This window comes from Homarus americanus, unplaced genomic scaffold, assembly GCF_018991925.1.
Source record: "Homarus americanus isolate GMGI-L3 unplaced genomic scaffold, GMGI_Hamer_2.0 scaffold31037, whole genome shotgun sequence".
Lineage (NCBI taxonomy): Eukaryota > Metazoa > Arthropoda > Malacostraca > Decapoda > Nephropidae > Homarus > Homarus americanus.
In genome coordinates, this window is record NW_024722227.1 from 5,200,523 (window position 1) to 5,225,482 (window position 24,960).

Genomic DNA, 24,960 nt, shown 5'->3' on the forward strand with positions numbered 1-24,960 from the left:
ATATAAACACCATAGATTTTGCATTAGACATACAAATTTTAGATATAATGTTTACTCTGAGTAAATATGTTAACTTTTGTGCAAAATATATGAAATTTATATTCAAAATATTCCTGGTCTTACAAGGAATCCAGCAATGTCAATTATATTATCCTAACTTAAGTGTTTAATTTTCTTTGTTTAAAGGACTGTACAGGTAGTCATTTTCTGTTAAACTTATACAGCAAATATAACCATCAGTTTTCCGGCATTTTCGAAAATCCGGCACTCCTCAGGTCCCGAGGTTGTCGGATTTTTGATAGGTTATTATTATTATTATTATTATTATTATTATTATTATTATTATTATTATTATTATTATTATTATTATTATTATTATTATTATTATTATTATTATTATTATTATTATTATTATTATTATTATTGGTATTATTATTATTATTATTATTATTATTGGTATTATTATTATTATTATTATTATTATTGGTATTATTATTATTATTATTATTATTATTGGTATTATTATTATTATTATTGGTATTATTATTATTGGTATTATTATTATTATTATTATTATTATTATTATTATTATTATTATTATTATTATTATTATTATTATTATTATTATTATTATTATTATTATTAATTATTATTATTATTATTATTATTATTATTATTATTATTATTAATTGTATTATTATTATTATTATTATTATTATTGTTATTATTATTATTATTATTATTATTATTATTATTATTATTATTATTATTATTATTATTAGTTATTATTATTATCATTATTATTATTATTAGTTATTATTATTATTAATTCAGGCCTGATGTGGGTCAGTGACCTGTGTCCGGGTGGGTTAAAACCAGTAAAATTTAAAATAAAAAATAAATAAATAAATGAAAATAAAAATAAATCAGGGTATGCCGCAGCACAGGAGTGATGCTCCAGAAAAAGCTTTCGGTTTTCGGAGGATTTTGGAATTTCGGATAGGGATTGTCAACTGTACCTGTAGATAGATTAACAGTACTACATGGTTGGCCTTGGTTGCTGATGAAAGCATTATCCATGTGATTTCTTTTTATCTAATCTTTAGCCACAATGAATCATAATTATTGGTAAATTTTCCAATCAAACTCTCTCAAATCCTGTTACTTATACCATTCTCTATATTTTCCATTTTCCCGAGTTTTTTTGTGCTTTCTTGCCGAGACAACCTTCATCCTCTTCATCCTTTTTTAACATTCCTCTTCCCTTTAATAAAGAAGACTCTCTCATTTCTATGAGAACAGAAACAGTCCTCAGCAATTCTCTGATAGTTTAAGTCATGAAGAAAATCTATAGCTGATATGTTTGATAGTCTTTTGTGATATCCAACTTTGAATGCAGGAAAAGGTGACATGACACAAGGTAAGAAAGGTTGAAAACAGTATTTGCTGAGGGAAATATAGGGTTAGAAATTATCTGCCATACCACCAAGAGGGTACCCTTATTGTAAGAAGTCAATGCAGAAAGAAAAGAACATTCAGTGTCAGGAGCAATTTTTCTCCCTAACTTGTGCTTCAATTAGAGACTGGGGCCAACAAAACTACCATCTATATGAAATTTTGGCTCCAGTGAAAATGGAATTCTAATAAATGTAAGGTTCTCTGATAAAAAAAGACAGGAAATGAAGACACGCCCTAGATAGTTAGGATCACAAACTAACTCATATGAATATTCCAGTATATTTGATGAGGTGATATAATGATTCATACTCTGTACACCTTATCTATATTACCTCTTTTTAATTTTTTTCTATGAAGCTTTACTCAGATAAGGCTCTCTCCTTTGTGGGGGCACCCAAGATGTGAAGAACTTCCAGGTTACCCAACCACTACATACCTCCTTTGCCCTCCTTATTCCTCTTATGTTCTCCCCCATTCTCTCCCTCAAATGTGTCACATCCTTCCTTCATTCCTTCCCATATTCTACAATATCTTACGCTTTCCAAAGAACTTATTATAACACTGTACTTCAATATATTCATCTTTAGCATGCTGTCCTCTTGCATCTCATTCTATACCCATACAATCATAAAAAACCTCACCATCCATTACACACACACACACACACACACACACAAGCTACTACTACTACTGTACTTTGCTGTCACTCGGAATCAAGTATGTACAATCATCCAGCTATGATACATTGATATGAGTAGAGGATGTCACCTTCGTTGGTAAGTTCTGGAGGTGACTAAAGAGGCCGACACGACCAGCAGGGCCGTCCACAGATGTTGAACAGTGGAGGGCTACATCTAATGTGGAAAGGGCTGCATCATCTTTCGGCATTGGCGCTTGTCTGCCTCGGTTTGCAATTGGGCTAACTCAAAGTATTGACACCTTCTGTGTGGTGCCCCTCATCACGGTGTGGAGTAATCGTCTCCAGGTGAGGGGGGCATTTGGCAGTTTTCAGGTTTGTCTTAAAATTATCCTTACCGTTTCGTTGCCCGCAGTGTTTCATTTATTTGTTAGGTGACATTAAAGTAGCTGCTTTGGCAGTCTACTGCCGACCACGCAGGTGTAACATAGGCCAGTCAGGTTAGGTTGTTCATGGATAATGGTGGCTTCGATAAGTTGGAGGAGAATACTGGCATTTGTTCTTTCGTCTTCCCAGCGAAATCGGAGGATGGAATGTAGATGCTGGTGAAAGTTTTGGTGCCTTTGAGGTGCCTGTATGTAACGATGCTCGCTGCTGATATAGCGGGGTGGAGAGGACACTGCTCAATATACGTGCAGCTTTGTAGATAATTTCAGCTCACTACAACTGAATACACGGTTTTGGAGTAGGCCAAAGGCTTGAGATGCACATCTGATCCGATGTTGAATCTCTCTATTGATGTCCACGGTGGTGGACAGGTGGGAGCCGAGATATCGAAAGTGAGTAACTTTAGAGAGGGTAGTACCATTAAGCTGGATGGATGGATGGTGGAGGTGTGGCTGAACCAGGGGCAGGCTGAAAGAGAATCCGAGTCTTACGTACATTCACCTCAAGGCTGAAGTGTGCTTATGCATCTGCGTAGATGTTCAGGATCTCCTGTAGGTACATTCAGTGTGAGAAACAAGAGTGAGGTCGTCAGCATACTGAAGTTCAGTAATGGAAGCTGCCAACACCTTTGTTCCTGCCTGGAGTCGTCTTATGCTGAAAAGATCCTTCATCCGGTACTCGATGTCCATCCCGCCAGCTAAATTGGCACTGGCACGAGTAAGGAAGGCAGCCAAGAAAATGGAAAAGAGAGTTGGTGCCAGTACACACCCTTGTTTAACCCCCATTTAGATGGGGAAAAACTCATACTGGGTGCCACTGTGCAGGACACTGCCACTCATGCCATCGTGGAGTTGCCTCACAATGGCAATGAATTTTGGTGGGCAGCCAATGTGGCTGAGGGTCCACCAGAGGGCTTCCCTGTTGACTGAGTCAAGGGCCTTGGATAGGTCGATGAAGGACATGTACTGTATAGGCCACAAATCTGTTTTATGCACTTTTCCTGTATCTGGCAGAAGGCAAAGATCATGTCAGTGGCGCCACATGATGGTCTAAAGCCACATCGAGATTCTGGGAAGAAGTTTTCCGCCTCAGGAAGAAGTTTGTTTAGGAGGACTCGGGCGATAATCTTGCCAGCAGCGTGATCCCGTGGTAGTTGCTACAGTCTGACCGGGCCACCAATCCAAGCACCCCATATTTTTTTTACCGTTTCATACCCTTCCATTAAGCATTAAGCATATTTCTCCTATTAAACATTTATAATTTGTCATATAATTTGGAAAATACAGTAAAAATACAGCAAGAAAAAAGTTTGACCAACTCATGCATTTTATGTGCCTGTGATGGCAATATACAGTTCAAAACATCTGCATAAGCTTCAGCACACTCCTGGCAGGTGTTTTGCTGGTTTATGGAACTGTTTGTATATAGAAAGAGGATCATCCACAGATTCATTAGCACATCTTTATTCCTTGCTACCTGGCTGATGGTACTGCACTAGTGCCTTCAAAGATGACACCAAAATATTTAAGACCTCAAGGTGAAGCAAATAAAGGAGTCTGGCCAGGACCACATATTAGAGACAGTATTGCTTCAAGGTCCCCAGTACTGTATAGGAATTTGGTAGCAGATAAAATACTCTAAACAAGGCAGTTTTTGTGCAGGTGGTGTTATGGCAGGTAAATCTTACAGGTAATTTGTCTCTTTCCCTCAGACATTATATGGTGGCTTTCACATTTCAATCCACATCGTCATTCCATTTATTAACAATTACACTAGAGATATCCAAGATGCTCTAGTTCCTCTATCTAACCTTCATTCAAGTTGATTTTGTTTCTCTGTCTCCTTTCTCTCCTCATGCTCACCAAATTGTTCTTCATTCACATAAGCTGTCAACTTTTTCTCAGCGCACAATCTTCTGAATTCATTCACTTAAGCCTTATTAGAATCGAAAGCTCCCAATCGCTCATCCCTTCCTCATGTTTAAATTTTCTTCCCTATCATTCCAATGTGCTTTTAAATTCTGACCTGAAACAAAGACTAGTTTGTTCAGCATCATTTAGTACCTGTACTTTGAAAAATGACAAGCATTGCAGTCTAGTCATGTGAGAGCAGTATGCACCAAAGTAGTTGCAGACATGATCCTGTTTTGTTCCCATGAGATTGGAGGTTAAATTCATCTTTAATGCTATGTTTACAGAATGAAATTTCAGCATGTCTATACAAGTAACCATTCCCCAAAGTTGGTGAGTGGTATGCATCTCTGTATCATATTAGTAATCATACCAATTATATAAAAAATGGTGAAATGGTATAAATAATTTTTAATTAGAAGGAATTTTCTTGTACAGTAAGTTGTAAATCATGTCTTTAATATGACTATGAAGAAGTCCACTAACAGAATGACTGACTGTAGTGACTTTCAGTAAGGATCTACCCAAGCATATCATGTGTATGAATCAAAATTTTACCAAGAGAAATTGGGGAAGCAGTGGGAGAAATTGGCCCAAAAACATTTTCAGCATTTCATGATCTGCATAGGATTAAACCACAATGGATAGGAGATGTCAATGGAATGTGTTAGAAAACAGAATAGATATAGAATACAAACATAGGCACATAGAAAGAGCACTTTGTGGGATACCCAGTGGTTTTCAGGCTGCTTTTAATGACATGTTCTTGCACCAAAATAGTCACACAACCCATTTTTTCAAAATTTATTTGAAAAATATGACACCTGTGTCAATAATCTGAAATACCCATGACTGTGAAATATATATATATATATATATATATATATATATATATATATATATATATATATATATATATATATATATATATATATATATATATATATATATATATATATATATGTGTACAAATGAGTTTGTGTGTGTGTTTGTTTGTGTGTGTGCCTCATTCTTTATTTACGTCTCTCAAGCTCTCTGGGTATAAGGTTTTTTTCATCATTGCGGTCATTCAGCCAGTTGCTTAATTGCCCTTTTCTATGTAATATGTTTTGTATAAATGTTGTTATGAATTTTAAATTTTTATGTTAATGATGTACTGTACAGTTTTGGAGAGTTGTATGAATGTGAAATTTGTTAAAGCAAAAGTTGAGGTGGATAATGCCAGTAACGCATACCGTATATTCTGGCCTACAAGGCGGAATTTGAACAAAAAAAATAGCCAAAGTTAGGTTAGTCTTAAGCACCAGGATAAATTTTAACTTTTAAATTTTGCGGTTTAGCGTGTCAAGAGGGTGATGGAAACATGGTAAACCGCCAAGGTTCTACAATTTTATTTATTTTATACTGAAATTTACATTTGGGAAGCTGGATTAAAATGAAGATTACGGTTATTAAAATAATAAAAATGTATTATAAACCTGTCTAACATACGTAAGAACAATATACCCCGGTAATAAACACAGCTGCTATCATCTCCCCCCATTTGCCAGTGACGAAAGGGAAGTGATTTGACAGTGACTGCCGCTATTTTTACGGTCATCTTGTGTGTTCGAAGTGGCCGTAATGCATACTGTATATTTACTGATCATAATATTTAGACCTCCTATAAATAATTAATTTAAAATTAATTTTTACGCGAATATTCAGTAAATGACTGCGTTAATTCTGAAAACTACCGACAGTGGTAAATTTAGATGAGAATGGGATTACCAGAAGTCACGTCATGGATTCGAGTTTTTGGTCCTACGATCATAAATGTCTGGTCAATCTCAATTTTACCAGGTATAATGGTAGCCTTCCTTTTCGCGAAACAAGTATATAATTAAAGTAAATATTTGCAGTGTTTAATGTATTACATATTATGTAGCTAACAAAACAAATAAATCGAATCTATTTCGCAAATGGAAATTTTATCACACCAATATTAGTTCCAGTTAAAATAACTGACGCTATGAGCTATTAGTGTACAAAAGCGGTAAATTTGACTTAATAAATTAAGGATTATTTTAATAACTATCTATAAATAAATGGAAAGATCAAAGGAAATTATATTGTAAGGTTAGTTGTCAAAGGAAGAGAAACAATTGAAATCATTAATTGTGTAAATGAGGGTAAGATATCAGCAACCTAAGACTTGGTCAATTTTGAGTATGGAAGTAGGGTCTACTATTGACACACATTATGCTTCAATTCTCCCAGGCAGTAGAATCTCCTGTTTGGAGCTGCTCAAACTTAGCAAGGTTATTACTTGATACATGATAAATTTGGACAAACAAGAAAATATGAAACAAAAAGTTATTTACCAAGACCTTCAGAATAGGAGAGGGATGATATTGCTTGTGCAGTTTGTTTGGTGTAGGATTCCACTGGAAATAATTCATTTAAAATTTGTATTTTATATAGAATATTCGCTATGACTGATCAGTTTGTAATATATATATATATATATATATATATATATATATATATATATATATATATATATATATATATATATATATATATATATATATATTTTTTGTGTAATAAATGTATGTAAGTATACAGTAATCTTTTTTCACTCAAATCCTAATGAAACACTATTGAATTAGAATATTGTAGCCTGCTGGCTGTTATAAATTAAGAAGTATTTATGTGTTTATTATATTACAGTATGATATATATAAACAAATAAATCGGTAATCCATTTTAAGTAAATGAAACAATTGTATTCGACACCACATTAGTTCGCTAAATAACAAAATTTATGAGTCAATTGGTGTTTATACTATATCAATGCAAAGTTGATGCCATTGTTTGAAGTGAATTGGCTTATTTTAAAAACAATGATGGAAACAGCTGGTCAATGGGATGGTTGGTAAAGGATTATTGTGTAAGTTCGCATGGTAAGGTCGTATTTGGTACCGGTCTTATGGAAGCTTAATAGGGCTAGTTTCTTTTAAATGGAAATTTGGCTGTTTATACAATCTTCGTCGCTTGTAGGCCGAGATATACGGTAAAAACCATTTGTGCCATGAAAACAAAGCAACTCGGCTTAAAAATGACACAATAACTCATCAGGACTTGAGTATGGGATATGATTTTTTTAATACTGTATAACATAACTCTTTAAGTACAGTATGAGAACGTACTATTAATACCCTCATATGCACAGGTAAAATTATTACTACTGCACTGTACAGGAGGTCCCCGACTTACGAACGTCTGACTTACGAACGAACGCAGATATGAACAGTGAAATCTTGAAATTTTGCCAGATAATTTCTTTTTTTTACTTTCAATTACAGTTATTCTCTAACGAGGTTTTACTTTAACGCTGTTTTATCATATACGCGTGCTCGCCAGAGCTTGACCTTCACTTAACACGATTTTTTTCACATATACGAGTGTCCTGCTTTAGACGCTATTTTTAGATTTGCCCAATTACCACCCTGCTCATTTTAGCTTATAAATTCATAAATTATCCGGCAGAATATAATTTTATATTGCTGGAATTTATAATTTGTGATCATTTTGAATATAAACATCATAGATTTTGCATTAGACATACAAATTTTAGATGTAAAGTTTATTCTGAGTAAATATGTTATCTTTTGTGAAAAATATATGACATTTATATTCAAAATATTCCTGGTCTTACAAGGAATCCAGCAATGTCAATTATATTATCCTAACTTTAATCTGAGGTATTATTTAATACAAAATATTAAAATTTATTTTTTTCACCCCACAATGAAAACGTGGATAAGATAAATCTTGAATAAAGACGAAAGCTAAGGTACTCCGTTGTTTCCATTTTCCCGTGTGATTTTATCAATATATGTATGTATGTATGTATGTATATATATATATATATATATATATATATATATATATATATATATATATATATAGTATATATATATATATATATATATATATATATATATATACTGTATATGCTGATACCCACAAGGAAAGAAGAAAACACGAAGTTCCCAAGCGCTTTCGTGTAATTCACATCTTCAGGGGTGGGTACAGACTAAAGAGAAGTACAAAACAAGGTGTATATATACAGAGGAGGGTGAGACCAGGTCCACAATGGTCAGGTATTAGGTAATGACCCTACTAATCTTTAAATAGCACGGCAACGGTCGGTAGTCAGGTCAGAGGGTAAGGTGACTCAACCTTCTCACCTGGTTACAAATCTTCTTAATTACAAAATTGTCCAGTTTGTACATGCCATTACTCAAATTCATGTTGAATGCTTCGGTATGTTTAATGAGACTAGATTCTATGATGTTCCTACTATCAATTGAATTACAAGGTAATATTGAGGAGGCATTATCCCAGTCAATGCAATGCTTGTTATCCCTCAAATGAACAAACAGAGCATTGGATTCCTGGCCTGTCCTAACACTATATTTATATTGTTTAAGTCTAGTTACAAGATCTTTACCTGTCTGGCCTAAGTAAAACATATTACATTCCTTGCAAGGAACTTTATAAATGCAACCAATTGTGTTGTTGGGGGAGTTCTTGATTAACATTTGTTTAACAGTGCATGAGTTTTTAAATGCCAGTTCCAGGTTTTTAGTTGTAAAGGAATGTGTGAGAAATTTTTGTGAAATGGTAATATTAAGATATTCTTATGGTCATGGATGGGCTTGGGATCAGTTCTATAAAAAGTTTTCTTAGTAATGTTTAGGCATTTGTCTATGAAAGATCTAGGGTATTTAAGGTTTGAGCCAATGTTATAGATATATTTATATTCCTCATCAATGAATTCCAGACTGCAAATTCTCAAAGCACATAAAAACAGTAGGAACATCATAGAATCAAGTCTCATTAAACATACTGAAGCATTCAACATGAATTTGAGTAATGGCATGTACAAACTGGACAATTTTGTAATTAAGAAGATTTGTAACCAGGTGAGAAGGTTGGGTCACCTTACCCTCTGACCTGACTACCGACCGTTGCCGTGTTATTTAAAGATTAGTAGGGTCATTACCTAATACCTGACATTGTGGACCTACAGTGATTTACTTGCATATATATATACAGTATATATATATTGTAGTACCTCCCTGTTTGGTAGCTGCCTACTACGTACAACTGAAATATACTGTATACATGGTAAATGAGATACTGCTCGATGCTATCTTTATAGAGTTCAACAGGGAAAGTGAAATATGTGTTTGAGTTTCTTGAGAGAAGAGTAAGACTAGGTTAGGATGTGTGTAATGACAGTGTAGATATTTAATGCTTTCATGGTTGACATAGTTTGAGAGGCGAAAGCAACAATGATGAAGAAAGATGCAAGTTTAGTGAAAATTGATACAGGATAAAATGAGAAGTGAGTCAGGTGTTTAGGGAAATGAGCCTGGAGGAACATGTGCTATAAAAAAGCTGACAGCAAATGAGAAAGTGGTGAATACAGTACATGGAATACAGGGAAAATCAATATTACCTTGACTGGAAACTGAATGCAGTGTTTCAGATATCTTGGAGTGGCTGTCAGTAAGTGCACCCCAGAGTAGTAGAATGAAAGAAAGTAACAGATGTATTGAAAAAATGTTTGAAAGAAATTACCATGCTAAAACAGACAAAGATGGGAAAGTGGAGAGCAATTACTGAGTGTAAAGAAGCATATTAAAAGGGACAAAAGATGTGTTTGATAATAAAATGTTAAGTGCATAGAATGGGGAGAAAAAAAAAGGGGGGGGGGAAGGGGAGGGGGAATTTGCAAGTATCAGAAACATCTCACAAAACGTAGATCAAGTCTCATTTAAATAGTATATATTAATTGATAAAATGAGAAGTGTGAGATTGATTAAAAGTGTGTGTTCAGGGATAGAGGAAGCCCAAGAAGGAAATACATGTAGAAGGACGTCATGAATGTGAGTCACACAATAAAAATGAGGGGAAAGACATCTAAGAAGCAACAGTGTGAAGGGATTCGTGGAGGACACAGCAGTAATTCCTGGGAAGGGATGTGTTGTTGTTGGGTGAAGTGATGGGATAAACCAGATTCTCACTTTTTTCCCCAGCCCGTGCATTAGGCAGGATAAGAATTTTGAATATGTAATGTATATCTATGCTTCTTTCTTTCATTTATACTCATGCAAATATATAACACAGCATTGTTATTTTTCTCGGTCTTTCCTCAACATATACTGTACTATTCATATTCTATTTAGGACAATATCTTCATTTTTTTACTTCTTTCGGTTGCCAAAATAATTCTATATACGAGCCAAAATAGTTGTTTTAGTAATCACTAAGCTATGTACATATCTGTACAATATTATGCAGGTACATCTAATTGGTGATCTGCTCTTACATTTAATGTATAATATAAGAACAATAGAAATGATGATTCTCTATATTTTCTGTAGTCAAAGAGGAAAACTCCAGTGGTAGATTTGACTAATCCAAAATTTTAAGAATCAATAGCTCACATGCTATTCAACACACAGAATGCCATAACATAACACTTTCAAGAAATGGGTGCATGACCCCACCTTATATAAACAAATGAATTACAGGCCTGTATTAAATATTGCCTGTATTTTATATCATCTGTAAATGTATCTTTAATTAGGAAGGTATCCATATTATCAAGAGTTGTCATCTTTAGGCCAAAACATGCCTAAAAGACAAACATTTAAGACATCATATCTGAAATCATTAATACAGTATTTCTTCTCTAGCATCTCTAATAATTTTAATTGAGAGAAAAAAAGAACTTGGTGCAGTTTACACAAACAAGAGAGCATCAACAGACAACAGACACCTAAAATAGATGCATCAAACATCAGGATATCAAAAAGGTGCACATAAATTTGTTGAAATAGAAATGCTGCAAAAATAAGCTATGAAAGGGTGAAGTATAATAGCATTTGGAGAAATTTCAGATTAATGAATGAAAATAATCCTTCATCATTAAATAATCACAGAAAAACTCTACTGAAAGCAATCTAAAATCCCTAAACTCTGAGTATATAGTGGCATTAATGAGATATTACGCAGATATCTAATCATTTAAATATGACAATAGGAAGGCTTTGGATATTGACAAAAATACTGTATACCCATTCACTATCAAATTCAAAAGAAGTTATCTAGAGTGATGGGGAATGTTGAAGTGCAGACTAATCACATCACAAAATACTGCATCATATCACACACACAGAGGCATATCCTTTAGACAAAAACCCAGCATTGCATGGTTAACTTAAAATGTACTTTCATATAAAGTATACTTCAGTGCCTTCAAAATGTTTTGACATGCACTTTAGTAATTATCAATGAACCACACACACACAGTATTCCAAATCTTTATGACCAGGACTTAATCATTTTTTCTTAACAAATGATTCATCAGAAAAAAAAAAGATGAGGTACAGTACTGGCATTATGATAATTCATATACATGGAGTTTAAAAGACATTGTAGAGGGTGTTCTACAGAAGGCATTGCTACTTCATTACCTTCTGGCAATTATGCACGGTTGAGAAAGGTCCAAAGCACGACCAGACAATATACAGTAGTAACCATTATATGGTATAAGTATCGTGAATAACCGAGGTATATTATCTTTTATCTACTTTACTTGTTTACACATGAAAATGACACTCAATTACTGTCGAGATTTTAACATCAACAAAATTAATTTGGAAATATCCGCAAATGTCTGCCAATTTAACAAGCCATATATAATTAAAAGAAATTATCAGAAATTCAAATCAGACACCAATGGAAGACTGTTACAATAGGTAGGTGAGAAAAAAGGGGGGGAGTGAATCTATGTCCTCCACTCCGGCAATATATACTATTTAAGTTGGGTGTTCTTTTTAACAAAATACATCTCTTCAAAACATGAATTATTTGTAGATGAACTTAAATTAAGACAACTGAAATGGTTATCAAAATATAGTTGAGAAATGAAACTCAGACAGATATATGAAGAGGCAAATAGACAGATGTATAAATGAATGGATTGAGGGAACCTACTTTTGTATTTGCTCATAACTCCAGTGAGTGGGGGGATTACAATTTTTTCATCTATTGGGAATATAGGACACTGCGATAATGGTAACTACGGAAACATTACTGAAAAAAAAAAATTTGAAGCATGCACAAGTTTTTAATTTCTCCCCTCCTATTGCAAACCCATTTCCACTGTTTTCCATGGTGAACTGAACCAAGAGTAAACACAAACTCTTTATTCATTCACTCTTACTGCTGTATCTTGTGTGGTCTGGTACAGGCATTGCATTTCTTTTCCATAACAGGTCCCCCAAGATATTTTTCTGGCTTACCAGTTACTCCACTCAACTAAACATTACCCATCAGCAGCACAACCATCCCCAAAAATCACTCTGTCAGACTCTGGTCATTTACACAAACCCCTGCTTTCTGGATGCTCATCCAAATGCTGGGACATCCAGATCCCTTTCATTCCTCAGTGATTCTATAACTGGTTTTCTTTTCATCCTCATTCCCTACATGGTAACCAATAGAATACAGTGCTTGCTTCATATACTGTGAATGGACACCTCACTTCTAAGTTGAGGAAATGAAAGACTTTAGGCTAAGTGCCTCTTCATGTGCTGTACCCACAGTGGCCATAAAGGACAATCAGGCCAATTGGACTAACTTACCAAATCCAAGCACATTTAAACATTCGAGTTGCCTTAGATCTTTTTTCCCCCCCATGGGATAAATGTGCCATGGGCACATGATGAGGTCATTACATCCCTAATTATCTGAAAGCTGCTAGTCTGTTTCTTGTTTCCAAACTCCCAGTATTATTTCCATCTTCTTTTCCATTCCTAAACAATTTCTGTATCCTAAAATTTTTTAATTTTTTTAGTTCCTAATGCATGTACTGTACAGAACAGTAATCCTCAGTTAATTATTAAAATATTCCTTGATGCAACTGTTAATTATTTTATGCATGTGATAATCAAAGACAAATGCAAAATTCAACAAAAATCTTAAATGCTTTTACCGAGTCACTTACAAATGATTGGAGGAAGAAGGTATACATTACAAATATATTTAGCTAAGATTTTACAATTGCCAACCTATTCTTTGTGAGAAAATTCACCTTTGCTATTGGCAGATCCTATTTTAATTTTTCATATTCAAAGACTTGAGAGAATTTGTTTCTGAAGACATATCTTCGTTTTCTTTTAACAAATTACTGCTGAGACTAAATAGGATACCCTCAGTGAAACAAATACCACTGCTGTCCATTTGCTGGGTTTGTAAAAAGCTGGTACAGTACAGTAGGCCCTTCAAATTCGCAAGGGTTAGGTTCTCAAAATGGCCACGAATCGCCAAATCCACAAATAACATTTGCTGACGGGGGGTTTGTTACATTTTTACTTGTGTACAAAGAAATATATATTCCCTATATGTGTTTGCTCTTAAGACAATTATTTCTTTTACCTGTATTTTGTGTGTATGTGTAGACATACACACACAAAACACATAGTACAGATAAATAATAATGGGAAAATCCTTTCCCAAATAATCATAAACAAATGTATTAAAAATGTTGAGTCTACCCTCAAATCTATTCTGTGCTTTGTTATTAATAAAGCACAGAGTAGACTTGAGGGTTGACTCAACATTTTTAATACTACATTTGTTTCTGATTAATTCTGAGAGGATTTTCCCATTATTATTTATCTGTACCTGTATGTGTTTTATGTGTGTCTACACACGCACACACATATACTGTATATACAATACAGGTAAAGGAAATAACTGTCTCCAGAACAAATGGCTTCCTGTCCCGGCTGCGAAAATGACGGCAATTTTAAAATTACCAGCAGACATTCTTGGGTACATCCAGGGTGCCATCCGTGAAAAATAGAGGACCGCAAAATAAAAATCATCCACGAATTATCCAGGTGAACTGTACTTGCAAAGTTCCTGATATTAAGTAATGGGAGAGCAAAGGTGGTAATACAGAAATAGAATGATCTTTAAAGTTACTTCCTTCATGACTGAACTAGGTGTGAGAAGCACTCTGAGCTTCAGAAAATGCTGCAACAAATCCGTTATCTTCATTTTAAGTGAGAAAAAAAATCAGTTCATGCAAATTCCTTGAATACTTCAGCAGAATTCATTGCATGGAATTCATAGAAGCTATACATACATTAACAACTGTAGTACCCATGATGAGATAAATATCAAAACCATCAGAAAGTCACCAGTAGATGAAATGATGATGATGCCACCAAGTTGGAGTGTGTCTCGTGAGACATGAAAACATGAAGTGTGGATGATTCTAAAAATGTATGAAACTACTTCTTCCTGTCAGGTGTATTTCTCTTTCATATAAATTCATCCAAGACATACCAAACCATCTAGTTTTATAACACCAACTATATTTGTCTTCTGTAATTTCTAGGTTACACCATATTTTGTCTCTTCAAATATACGTTTCCATCTTTTAGATTAATCAATTCAAATTTCAATACCAGTTGCCATTAATATGAACCTCATGTTTATATCACACACATGTTACTGAACTTGCATCAATGCCAAAAAAATTATTAAAAAATCAAACAGTATTAACTTCTTATACAGGACAAAAATTAAACATTAAAGCAAGAGTCATCAGGATACGCCTCCAAAGAAAACAAATATAAGAGAACTCACCTCCTTTCCTTCCTCAGGGTCTTCATCATCCCGGAATTTGACGACAGAAACTCGTGACACTTCGTGCTGATCGTTGGCGTCCCAGCTCACATCGTCATCTTGCGCCCATACACTTGCTGCGGGGCCGATGGCGGTCAAATTATCGGTGCTCAGGTCGCCAGTGCGGTACAGCCTGCCCTCGCTACCAGCCATACCACAGGCGTACTCTATAACAAGGGACGACCCATGCTGACTTCACTGACCACAGACAAACTCAGACCTGGCTGGCTGGCAACATTCAGACACTTGGCCGGGTGACAGACCACAAACAAAGAACTGACAGACCACAAGTAAGCATCTGAGGCTGAGAACAAATTGGCAGGCACCTTAAAACACTAACCAAATACAAGACCCCATTGTTAAAACAAACAAATTTATATCACCGATGGTACATACATTACTCTGGAAGAAACTTCAAACTATACCCAAAAGGGAATAGGCAATACCAACTGTGGCATAAGAAAAAGATACAGCCAACAACAATACACAGTAAAATCAGCAGTTTCAACAAAAAACAAAACTAATATAGTAAGTATCAGAAAACCTACGAGAAGAAAAAGAATTAAGTCTGTGGTAATGAAAATGAAAGTTTATCCTGAAAGCAGCAATGAAGTGATTATATTAATGTCCTTCTTTAAAATAATGTTATGTTTAGTGAAACCATTAAATGTATTAAAGTCATCCAATATGTACACTGTTTCCTGTGATTAAAAGTGAAAATAGTTATCCAGGAGGAGCAGATTTGACAGTGCAGGAGCTACAATGTTTAAGTTCACATGCATCATAGGAGGTGGATAGAAACATTTTCATCACATTTTCCATTAAGATCAGAATTATCAGAAGTCTGTTCATTAAGAATACCCAGTAATATAGACCAAAGTGTACATTAAGAACAACTCTCAATTCCCAGTATAATAACGATATATTTATCAAACAGCTTAATGTTCAATTATTAATAAATAATCACCTCTCACTTAATATTGACTGTGTTTAGGTTAGGACAATACCTCCCACCTTGAACTGAACCAATCATCATGCATCAACAGTAATCAAATAAATTCACTTTTATTTTACTTTTTTCTTTAAGAACCTTGAATGACAGCTTTATCTTAGTCATTTTGATTAAACACTGATGTTGCAAGTAAAACGTGTGTATATCCGCATCAGTATACAGTACAGTATATCATTCACTTTCACAAACTGTCACCAGATTGCTGTCCAGAAGTAACATTGTTCATGTCCAAAGTTAGCCTCACTCACAATGAAATATAACTGGAAGAATGCATGATCATCATTGAACAATACATTAAGAGTGATTACTTCAAAATTTAGTTTTGGTGGTCAAAAACCATCAAAATCAGTGATATGGAACCTGGTGAAACAAATATAACAAAAAGGCAGTGTCAATCAAGTGCTCTTTCTGCAGGAAAATTGGAGGAGGTATGGAGAGCAATGGAAAATAACACAAAAAAGTCCGAGAAGTCTACTGAAATAAAATCACTGTTCTTTCTTCAGTGCAAGTAAAGTACTCAAAAAGCTTAGACTTTATTCATAAAAAAAAATTATGTAGTGCATCAATTTCTGCAGCCAGATAAAGAGAAATCCCTTTCTTACTATGAGTGGCTCCCAAGGCCAATAAGAGAACAAGATAATATTAAGGGTGTCCTTTTTTGTGTGTATTTTTTTTAACAGAAAAGAATGTGTCCATCTTTTTGGCTATATTAATTCACAAAAGACCTTTTTACAGTAAAGTGAACAAACCAAATACAAGGCACAAAAGGCTTAATTCACAGAAAATTGGTGTGGTGTGGTGTGATGTATGCCACCATATAGTTAGAGGCCCAACTCCTCACAGAAACAGTAACATCAAAATGGTATGTAAACAACATTCACAAGTTTTCAGCACATCTTACAGAAGAGGAAACTGTATGAGATTAGTTTCAAATGGATGATGCCACAAGCCATAATTTGATGTACATCATGAATGAGCTTCAGCTACACTTGGTGACTGTGTTATGTTCAAGCCAATATGGTCACCTTAATTTCTGAATCTTTTGTCACCATATTTCTTTCTTTGGGGATATATGAAGGACAACATCTGTATTATAAATCCATAACCTTTGATATATTAAAAGCAAGGACCAGCAATGTCATCAAGAATACTGTATTTCTCAAATAATGTTAGTCTGTATTACAAAACATGCCGAGATGAGCAAACTTGTGTATCTAATGAGACGGTGGGCATTTTCTGCACTTCATTATAGGCAACCATATAAATGATTACTATAATCATGTGCATGTAGCATCCAAATTTAATCACACTAATTTCAAAGTTTCTATCTGATTTACGTCCTTAGATTTACCTGTCTTTCAGGGTTCTCAAAACAATAAAACATAAGCAAAGTAATTGTAGCGAACGTCTTCCACACCATTATCTTAACATACTTTTGCAAGTTTCTGTCCAGACTTTCCCTCTTACACTAATTGTATATCCTTACACTTTTATAAAGATTGCATGTACAAAAAAGAAACTGGAATAGGATATATAGGACACTAGAGGGATACACAGTGATTTGAGAAATGTTAAGATAGGTGTGTAGTGGTGTGAGAGCCTGAAAAAAGGGTAAGGTAGATTTGGATTCAAATTATGCACCCTGTATCCTGACAAAGGAAAAAAGTGTTAGGAATTAGTGCCAAATCTCTAAAGAGCAATAACTAAGACCAAAAATTTTTAAGTAGGAGGTAAGCTGATTGGCATGGCTTAATGTACCACATAATTATACTAAGATGTTGGAAAATAGATAAGAGTTCACCTATAATGGATTTGGAGAAAGTCAATGGCTATATTGATATCTTTTTGATTATGGAATACACCATATAGCATACAAATTTAATGTAGTGGAAAAAAGTCTTGGCAGTGAGAGGTTTGTAGAAAGAGTAATACAGGAAAGCCTCCCATAACGACGGTTCTACCAACGACGATTCATATTTAAGACCCTGGTTAACTTAGGACCCAATTCAATTTACACCATCATTTCATTCGTATTTACGACGAAAATTTAATAAAAAATAAAGTAAAATTGTATTCTCATATAAATAATAACTAAATTCCGATATGTATTATACAAATAAAAAATAACACGCCTTGCGCACGGAGGCTGCCGGGCTTGTGAATGGTCATGCCAGCATCACTAGTATAAACAGTTCCAGCTTGGCGGGCCTTTTGTTTCACGCACCTGAACAGGAAAAGGAGAAAAACATTCTCAGGTTTCTTACAGCATTTTTGTGTCCCTATTCAACATGAGCAAGAGAGCAAGTGATGGTAGTGCTGGTTCAAAAGCTAAAAGAAAGTGTATAAGCTTAGCCGAGAAACTAGATGTGTTAAAACGATATGAAAAAGGTGAGAGGTCTGTGGATATTATATGGAGCAAGCAATGAACATATTTTCTGAAGTGGATCCATTAACAGAAGCAAAGGATTAAAATTTAAATAAACGCAAATGACCTCTACATAAAGATGTATAATGAGAAAAGAAAGCAGCCGTGCAAGGTTCTTTCGACAGCTTTAGTATTTAAAGGCCTAAACCATCAACTTCAGCTGCACCATCAAATTCAGCATCATAAGCAGCTTCAGCAACAACTTCAGGTTCAGTAACAGTTTCAGCAACAGCTATGATATCTTTATGGAAAGCTACAGCTTCAGCCAGAGTTGAACCTGTTGACTTCGTCATCCGAGTAAAAACTCGCACAACATCATTGGCTGTCCTTATGTTTTAGACTTTACCACTATTGGTGAGTAGAATTTTTGTTTTACAATAGTAAGTATTATTTAAAACATATATGAACAGTATAAGTGTTGCTTTCATATTCTTATGTGGTGAAATGACAATGTTTTCATATATACGCAGTTAAATACGATGGTGTTCACAATCCATTTTGTTTTTTCTTTACCATTAATGGTTAGCTTCTTCCATTGTTCCATTTATTAACATTAAATAACATTAATTAAAACATAAAAAATTTTTTTACAGTAATTTTACAATAGCAACAAACAGGGTCTTGTTTTCTTCAGTTTCAGATGGATAACCGACATTACAGTGAATTCTGCTATAACGCGTGTTTTGACAACTCGAATTGGCTCTAACGCGATTTATGAATAGAAGAAAGATATTTGTAAAACGCGAACGCTTGTTTGCTGTAACACGATTTTTGCTTACTATTTCTCCAATTTTGTGGTATTAACTGTGAATATCTTAAAGAAGAATATCTCCAAGAAGCGTTCTGGTGATCGCAATCCCGGTGATGATCGTAAAAGAAAGGCTATAACACTTGAAAAGAAGCTCAATGTTATCAACCTCAAAATCACCCTTCTCCCCCATCAAGTTATATTCAAATTTTTTCAAGGTAAAGTGTTACATTTACTGTATGATTTCATCATTAGATAAGAATGTAACATTTATTTAGACTGTGCTATTCTTTGTGTTAGGGTAACTACTAAATTTTTTTCGATTTCGAGTAATCTGCACCTAACCCTATTTTCTATTGCGCGAATTTCTATTACACGATGTTTTACAAGAACACAAATATCGCGTTATAGCAGAACTGACTGTATGGGTGTAAACACTGATAACAACAATGGTGTCCCATCTCCTTTTGTGTGACCTTATTATTATTGATTTATATTGTACAAGGTGCATTCATAAACATTATTTAAAGAATATAGTTTGCATTTTTCATTACAGTGAACCCTCACTTTACGTGGTCAATTGAACCCCCGGCGGCCCGCGTAAAGCGAGAAACGCGTAAAGTGAACAACATAACATATGGGATTAACTGAAATAGAGACCGGGCCGACCCCCAAACTCCACTTTTTCCCGACACAATACGTACGTTTTAGTAAAAATAACATCTAACTTTATGATGGTATTCACACACACATAATATAGAAGGGAACAATCAATAAGATAATACAGGTTGACAATCCTTTATCCGAAATCCTTGGGGCCAGAGGCATTTCGGTTTTCGGAATTTTTTAATTAGTCCACCCGGGCATAGATCACCGACCCACATTGGGGCCTGGGGGATGTAAAAATTATAATAATAATAAATCATAGGTATAGGTCATGTTTCTCACTTTTGGTCTTTTTTTCATTCTTGTATTTCTTTACTGTATTATTATTATTATTATTATTATTATTATTATTATTATTATTATTATTATTATTATTTTATTATTATATTTATTATTATTATTATTATTATTATTATTATTATTATTGTTATCATTATTATTTTATTTTGGTGTATTTTTATTAAAATTTTTTATTTACTATGAATAATTATTATTATTATAATTATTAGTATTACTACTACATTTTCGCCCCCCAGGCCCCGATGTGGGTCAGTGATCTATGCCTGAGTGGGCTAATCCCTGGTTTAAAAAAAAAAAAAAAAAAAAAATGTTGTTCCTCGTCGTCTTCACTCTTGCTATCGGTGTCACCCAGGTTACACAACTCATCCTTGGTGTTGGTGTAGTCGTTCAGGAGCTTAAATTTCTTTGCAGAGAATGCAGCTTTCACAATACAGATCAATTCTTGGTCCATGGGCTGTATTAATGACGTAGTGTTGGGAGGAAGGAAGACCACTTTTACGTTGGGGTGATGATCTAACAGTAGGGGCGAGTGTCCTGGTGCGTTGTCAAGCAGCAACAAAATCTTGAATGGAACATTGTGTCGCTCACAGAATTTCTTCACGTCAGGAATGAAACGGTCATCAAACCAGGAGAGGGACAGAGTAGAGAACATCCACGCCTTACGTGTGGTCAGCCAGTGGATATTTAGCTTGGTCATGTCCGTGCTCTTGTAGGCGTGCGGCTTGCGTGCTGTGTGGATCACCGATAACTTGAGCTTACAGGTACCGGAGGCATTGGTGGTAAACAGGACGGTGATGCGCTCCTTCTGCAACTTCCGGCCCCGACACTTGCTGGCATTCTTCACAACGAAGGTCTTGGAAGGTAGCTTTTTCCAAAATAGACCAGATTGGTCCATGTTAAACACCTGGTCGTCGGTGTACTGTCCTTCCTCCATAATCTTACGTAAAAACGGAGGAAATTCCCTAGCCGCAACACGGTCAGCACTAGCTTCTTCACCACCAATGTTAATGTTGGTGATCGTGTTCCTCTTCTTAAATCTCTGCAACCACCCAGAGGAAGCATTGAAGGGTTTGGGCTCTGCAATTTCCATCTTCCGTGACACTGCAGCATACAGTTCACATGCGGACTCCTTAACTGAGCGCGTGTCCACCGCCATGTTCCGTCGCGCCTGACGAATCAAGTAGCTCGCAATAATTTCTCGTCTTGAGAAGCACCTGGTTGTGGCAATACTTGATCATAGAAGCACCTGTAGACTTTGTGATGTTCATGTGCTCCTTTATCTTGGCTGCATCCTTCTTAATTGTCCTGATCGTAGACTCGTTAACACCATGCTGGCGCGCGAGATCAACCTGTCTTGTTCCTTTCTCCAACTCTTGGATGATCTTGTATTTAATTTCGTAGCTTAGGGAATGTGGTATCTTCTTTGGCTTAGGGCGGCTGGATCCAGGTAATGCAAGGTTTCTTTGTGGTGGTGGTGGTGGTGGTGGTCCAGTGGAAGCCATTCTTATGGAACAATGGATACCGATATACACGTTGTAGCCGGGAGGGGTGTAACTGACGAAGGTAGGTCAAGGGGCTTGAACGCTCCCGAGGCGGGGCACGTCATAGTACATTAAACCAATCACAGCTAGCGGGGGAGGGAGGTAAGGATGCTTGGCCCAATCACAGTCCGATATGTCATATGACGTCACCGATAACGCAACAAAGACATACACTGCGCAACCTACTCGAGCCGCTTACCCAACATGGCAGGAGGTTTGAATCCAAAAATGGTGCAGCGCGAGAGGACCGCCAGCAACTCTCCACGTAAAAGGGTACACGCACCGCGTAAAGTGAGCATTCCGTGTTTGGCAGGGTACCGCGTAAACGTGGAAACGCGTAAAGTGAAACCACGTAAAGCGGGGTTTTACTGTAATTTTATCATTTTGGGGGAAAAGACGGTAAAAAGCCACACAAAAGATATGAAAAGGTCACACTTGGGAATGCACCTCATTATTATTGCTTTATTTTAATAGTAATTAATGATTCACGATACGATGATTCACCTTACACTGCAATATTGGAGGACACATTACCGTCGTACACTTTAGCTTTGAATAACATGTGTTAGAATGTTAAAAGGTGCTTGGGTAAAATATGTACTGGTGTACAGGCATGTGTGATATCACTGTGGCTATCTAACATGTGATGGACCCATGGCGATATATGCTAACATCTTTATTGGCAAAGTAATGATGATGACTAATGTGGACAGAGAAATAAAACTCAAAAAGGACTATATGGGATAAAACTGAGGATACTTTTATATCTATATGAAAAAGCAAAACACCTGAAGTCCCTTGTAAAGGAGTGTGGCTCAGCATTTGTGACACATTACAACAATACAAGTGAGGTTTATTGTAGTACAAGGGTAATTCCATTTTGGGGTTTTGTTATAATAAAAAATATTGATATAAATTATAAGTGAATGTCATTTGTATGGAATTTAAGGAGAATGAAAGTTAAAATAGCATTCTGATTAGAACATACAGGCAGCGCTAAAGAGAATGGAGCCAGGATAACCACTGAACAACTAACAGTAAGAAGAAAATTAATGGACTAAATATGATACGAGTGATGAGAAATTGCTGGCAATGAACAACCAACCAGGACAAGAATAGGGAAAATTAGGAACACAGTTAAAGTAACTAAGATAAGACATATTAAAACAGACAAAATACTCTGCATCCAATATATATAAGTTTTATCCCTATAAAGGGGAAGGTTCATCTGGACTGTGCCTAAACAGTGTTTGCCATAACATAAATTTTGAAAATGGGACTGAAACAACAGATTTAAACGACTTCTTGAGAAAAAAAATTGTTGCACGTTAGGCATCAAAACTCATAAAATTTAATTATTTTCTCTCTTTCAGGTCTTGTCCCACTTTATGGAGGGTGGGTGAAGGCAAGCAAACACAAATACACAAACAGGCACTTTTTCCCTTGATATGTTGTCAGTCATTAATTCTTACTGATAAATGAGAAGTGTTCTACTATAATACTCCCCTTCCACAACAAGGTCCCATGCTTGATTTATCAAGGTTGCTTCACACAAAGACAGTGCCACCCATAGGTAAGAAGTCATTCCCCATAAAACACCATGATATCTGCTCTCATACACAATGCTGCTTCCTGCATTTCTCGTACATCCTTTACTTTATCCTTTAATCTCCTCGTCTTCTCCTCTCTCTTCTGCCATATACCGCTGACTTAAATAGAGTACAGTATTGTACTCTTTTTTTCTCAACCTTTCACTTCCCAGTCCATCCTAACTGTGCAGACCTAGATCTGCTCTCTGTCTGACACATCATTTACTTCCACATCTCCAAATTATTTCAGTCTCTTATTTTCTGCAGAAATAAATTTTAACAAACCGATTCTGGAATTAATAAAGAAACTAATTTCTAAAGCTTGAATGAAAAATTTCACCAAAGTTACTGCAACTTGCTGTAAAGATGCTGGGAATAGATACCATAACGTTAGATACACAAATGTAAATGAAGAATGTCAAGCAATAAAATCTTGTGGAATGCAAGCATACTGTACTACAAGTGCATTTCAAAGTAATAAGTATAAAACGTTTTCTAGCTGTGCAGTCACACCACCATGAGCAATAAATCAATAGAATATACATTTCTGGAGAAGACAGTTTATTATTACCTGTACTGCACTGTGTTACAAACTTCAAATCAACAAAGGGCAGGATGACTCTGCACCAGACTTGATGACTGGTCACATATGAGACGCTCCGTGTCAGAAGGGGGTGAAGCGCCAAATTAAAAAAGCTGAGAAAAACGCGTTCAAAGTTTTTCGAAGTTCAAACAGCCATAACTTCTTTTTTTTTAAGCTAAAGGATTAATTTATTTAGCACGCAGCTCAATCCCTCTCCTAGCAAACTGTGAAAACTGAAAGTCAGTACAGTACTGTGAATAGTTATTATTTTATCGCGAGTTGAATGTGAATAACTACCCTCGATGTACAGTTGTTTGATCTTCAAACCAACAATAATTGCATTTTTCTGCTAAATTTTCTTATTATTGTGGGCTAATACTGTAAAACAAGTTAATGATCACCAAAAACAGCACTAGTCTTAACCCCAAATAATATTAAAGAACTCATTTGCCTATCAGTATTTATCTTTCCGTCCATATTAGTAGCCAAAGATTTATAATATTGTTAAGTATAATAGTGTGTAATAATAAGGAAACACCACTCACCCCCAACTTAATTAACATACGAATACAAAGGCAGAGAAAGTTTGCATAATATTTGGTAAAAACAGTATTATGATAATAGTATTACAATCTTACTTTGTTTCGTTCCTTCGTTTTATTATCCCTGAAGATTGTAGCAACTTGAAGCTTCGCAAATCCTGAGGAGTGCGTATAACTTTAATGGCCTCGTCATAAACAATCATGTACTGATCAAAGTCTTTCTCTGCCCTCTCTAAAAATTGCCACACAGATTCTTCATCAACTACATCATTGATTATTGATGCTGGCAACAGTTCAGTTCCTTACAAGATTGAGTTATGGGCTCACTTTCACTAGCGTTA

The 24,960-nt window shown here is 35.3% G+C and overlaps 1 protein-coding gene across 8 annotated transcripts in view; it reads right to left on the reverse strand.

The window, feature by feature from the left end:
* Positions 1 to 24,960, reverse strand: part of LOC121862327 (protein lap4-like) — a 151,388-nt gene that overhangs the window by 88,727 nt on the left and 37,701 nt on the right. For 6 of the 8 annotated variants that reach the window (XM_042360505.1, XM_042360504.1, XM_042360503.1 and 3 more), the window contains exon 9: positions 15,175 to 15,380. In XM_042360505.1, coding sequence (XP_042216439.1) covers positions 15,175 to 15,380 — 206 coding nt within the window. The remainder of the gene's footprint in view (positions 1 to 15,174; positions 15,381 to 24,960) is intronic. The other 2 variants (XM_042360509.1, XM_042360507.1) reach the window with 1 other exon arrangement.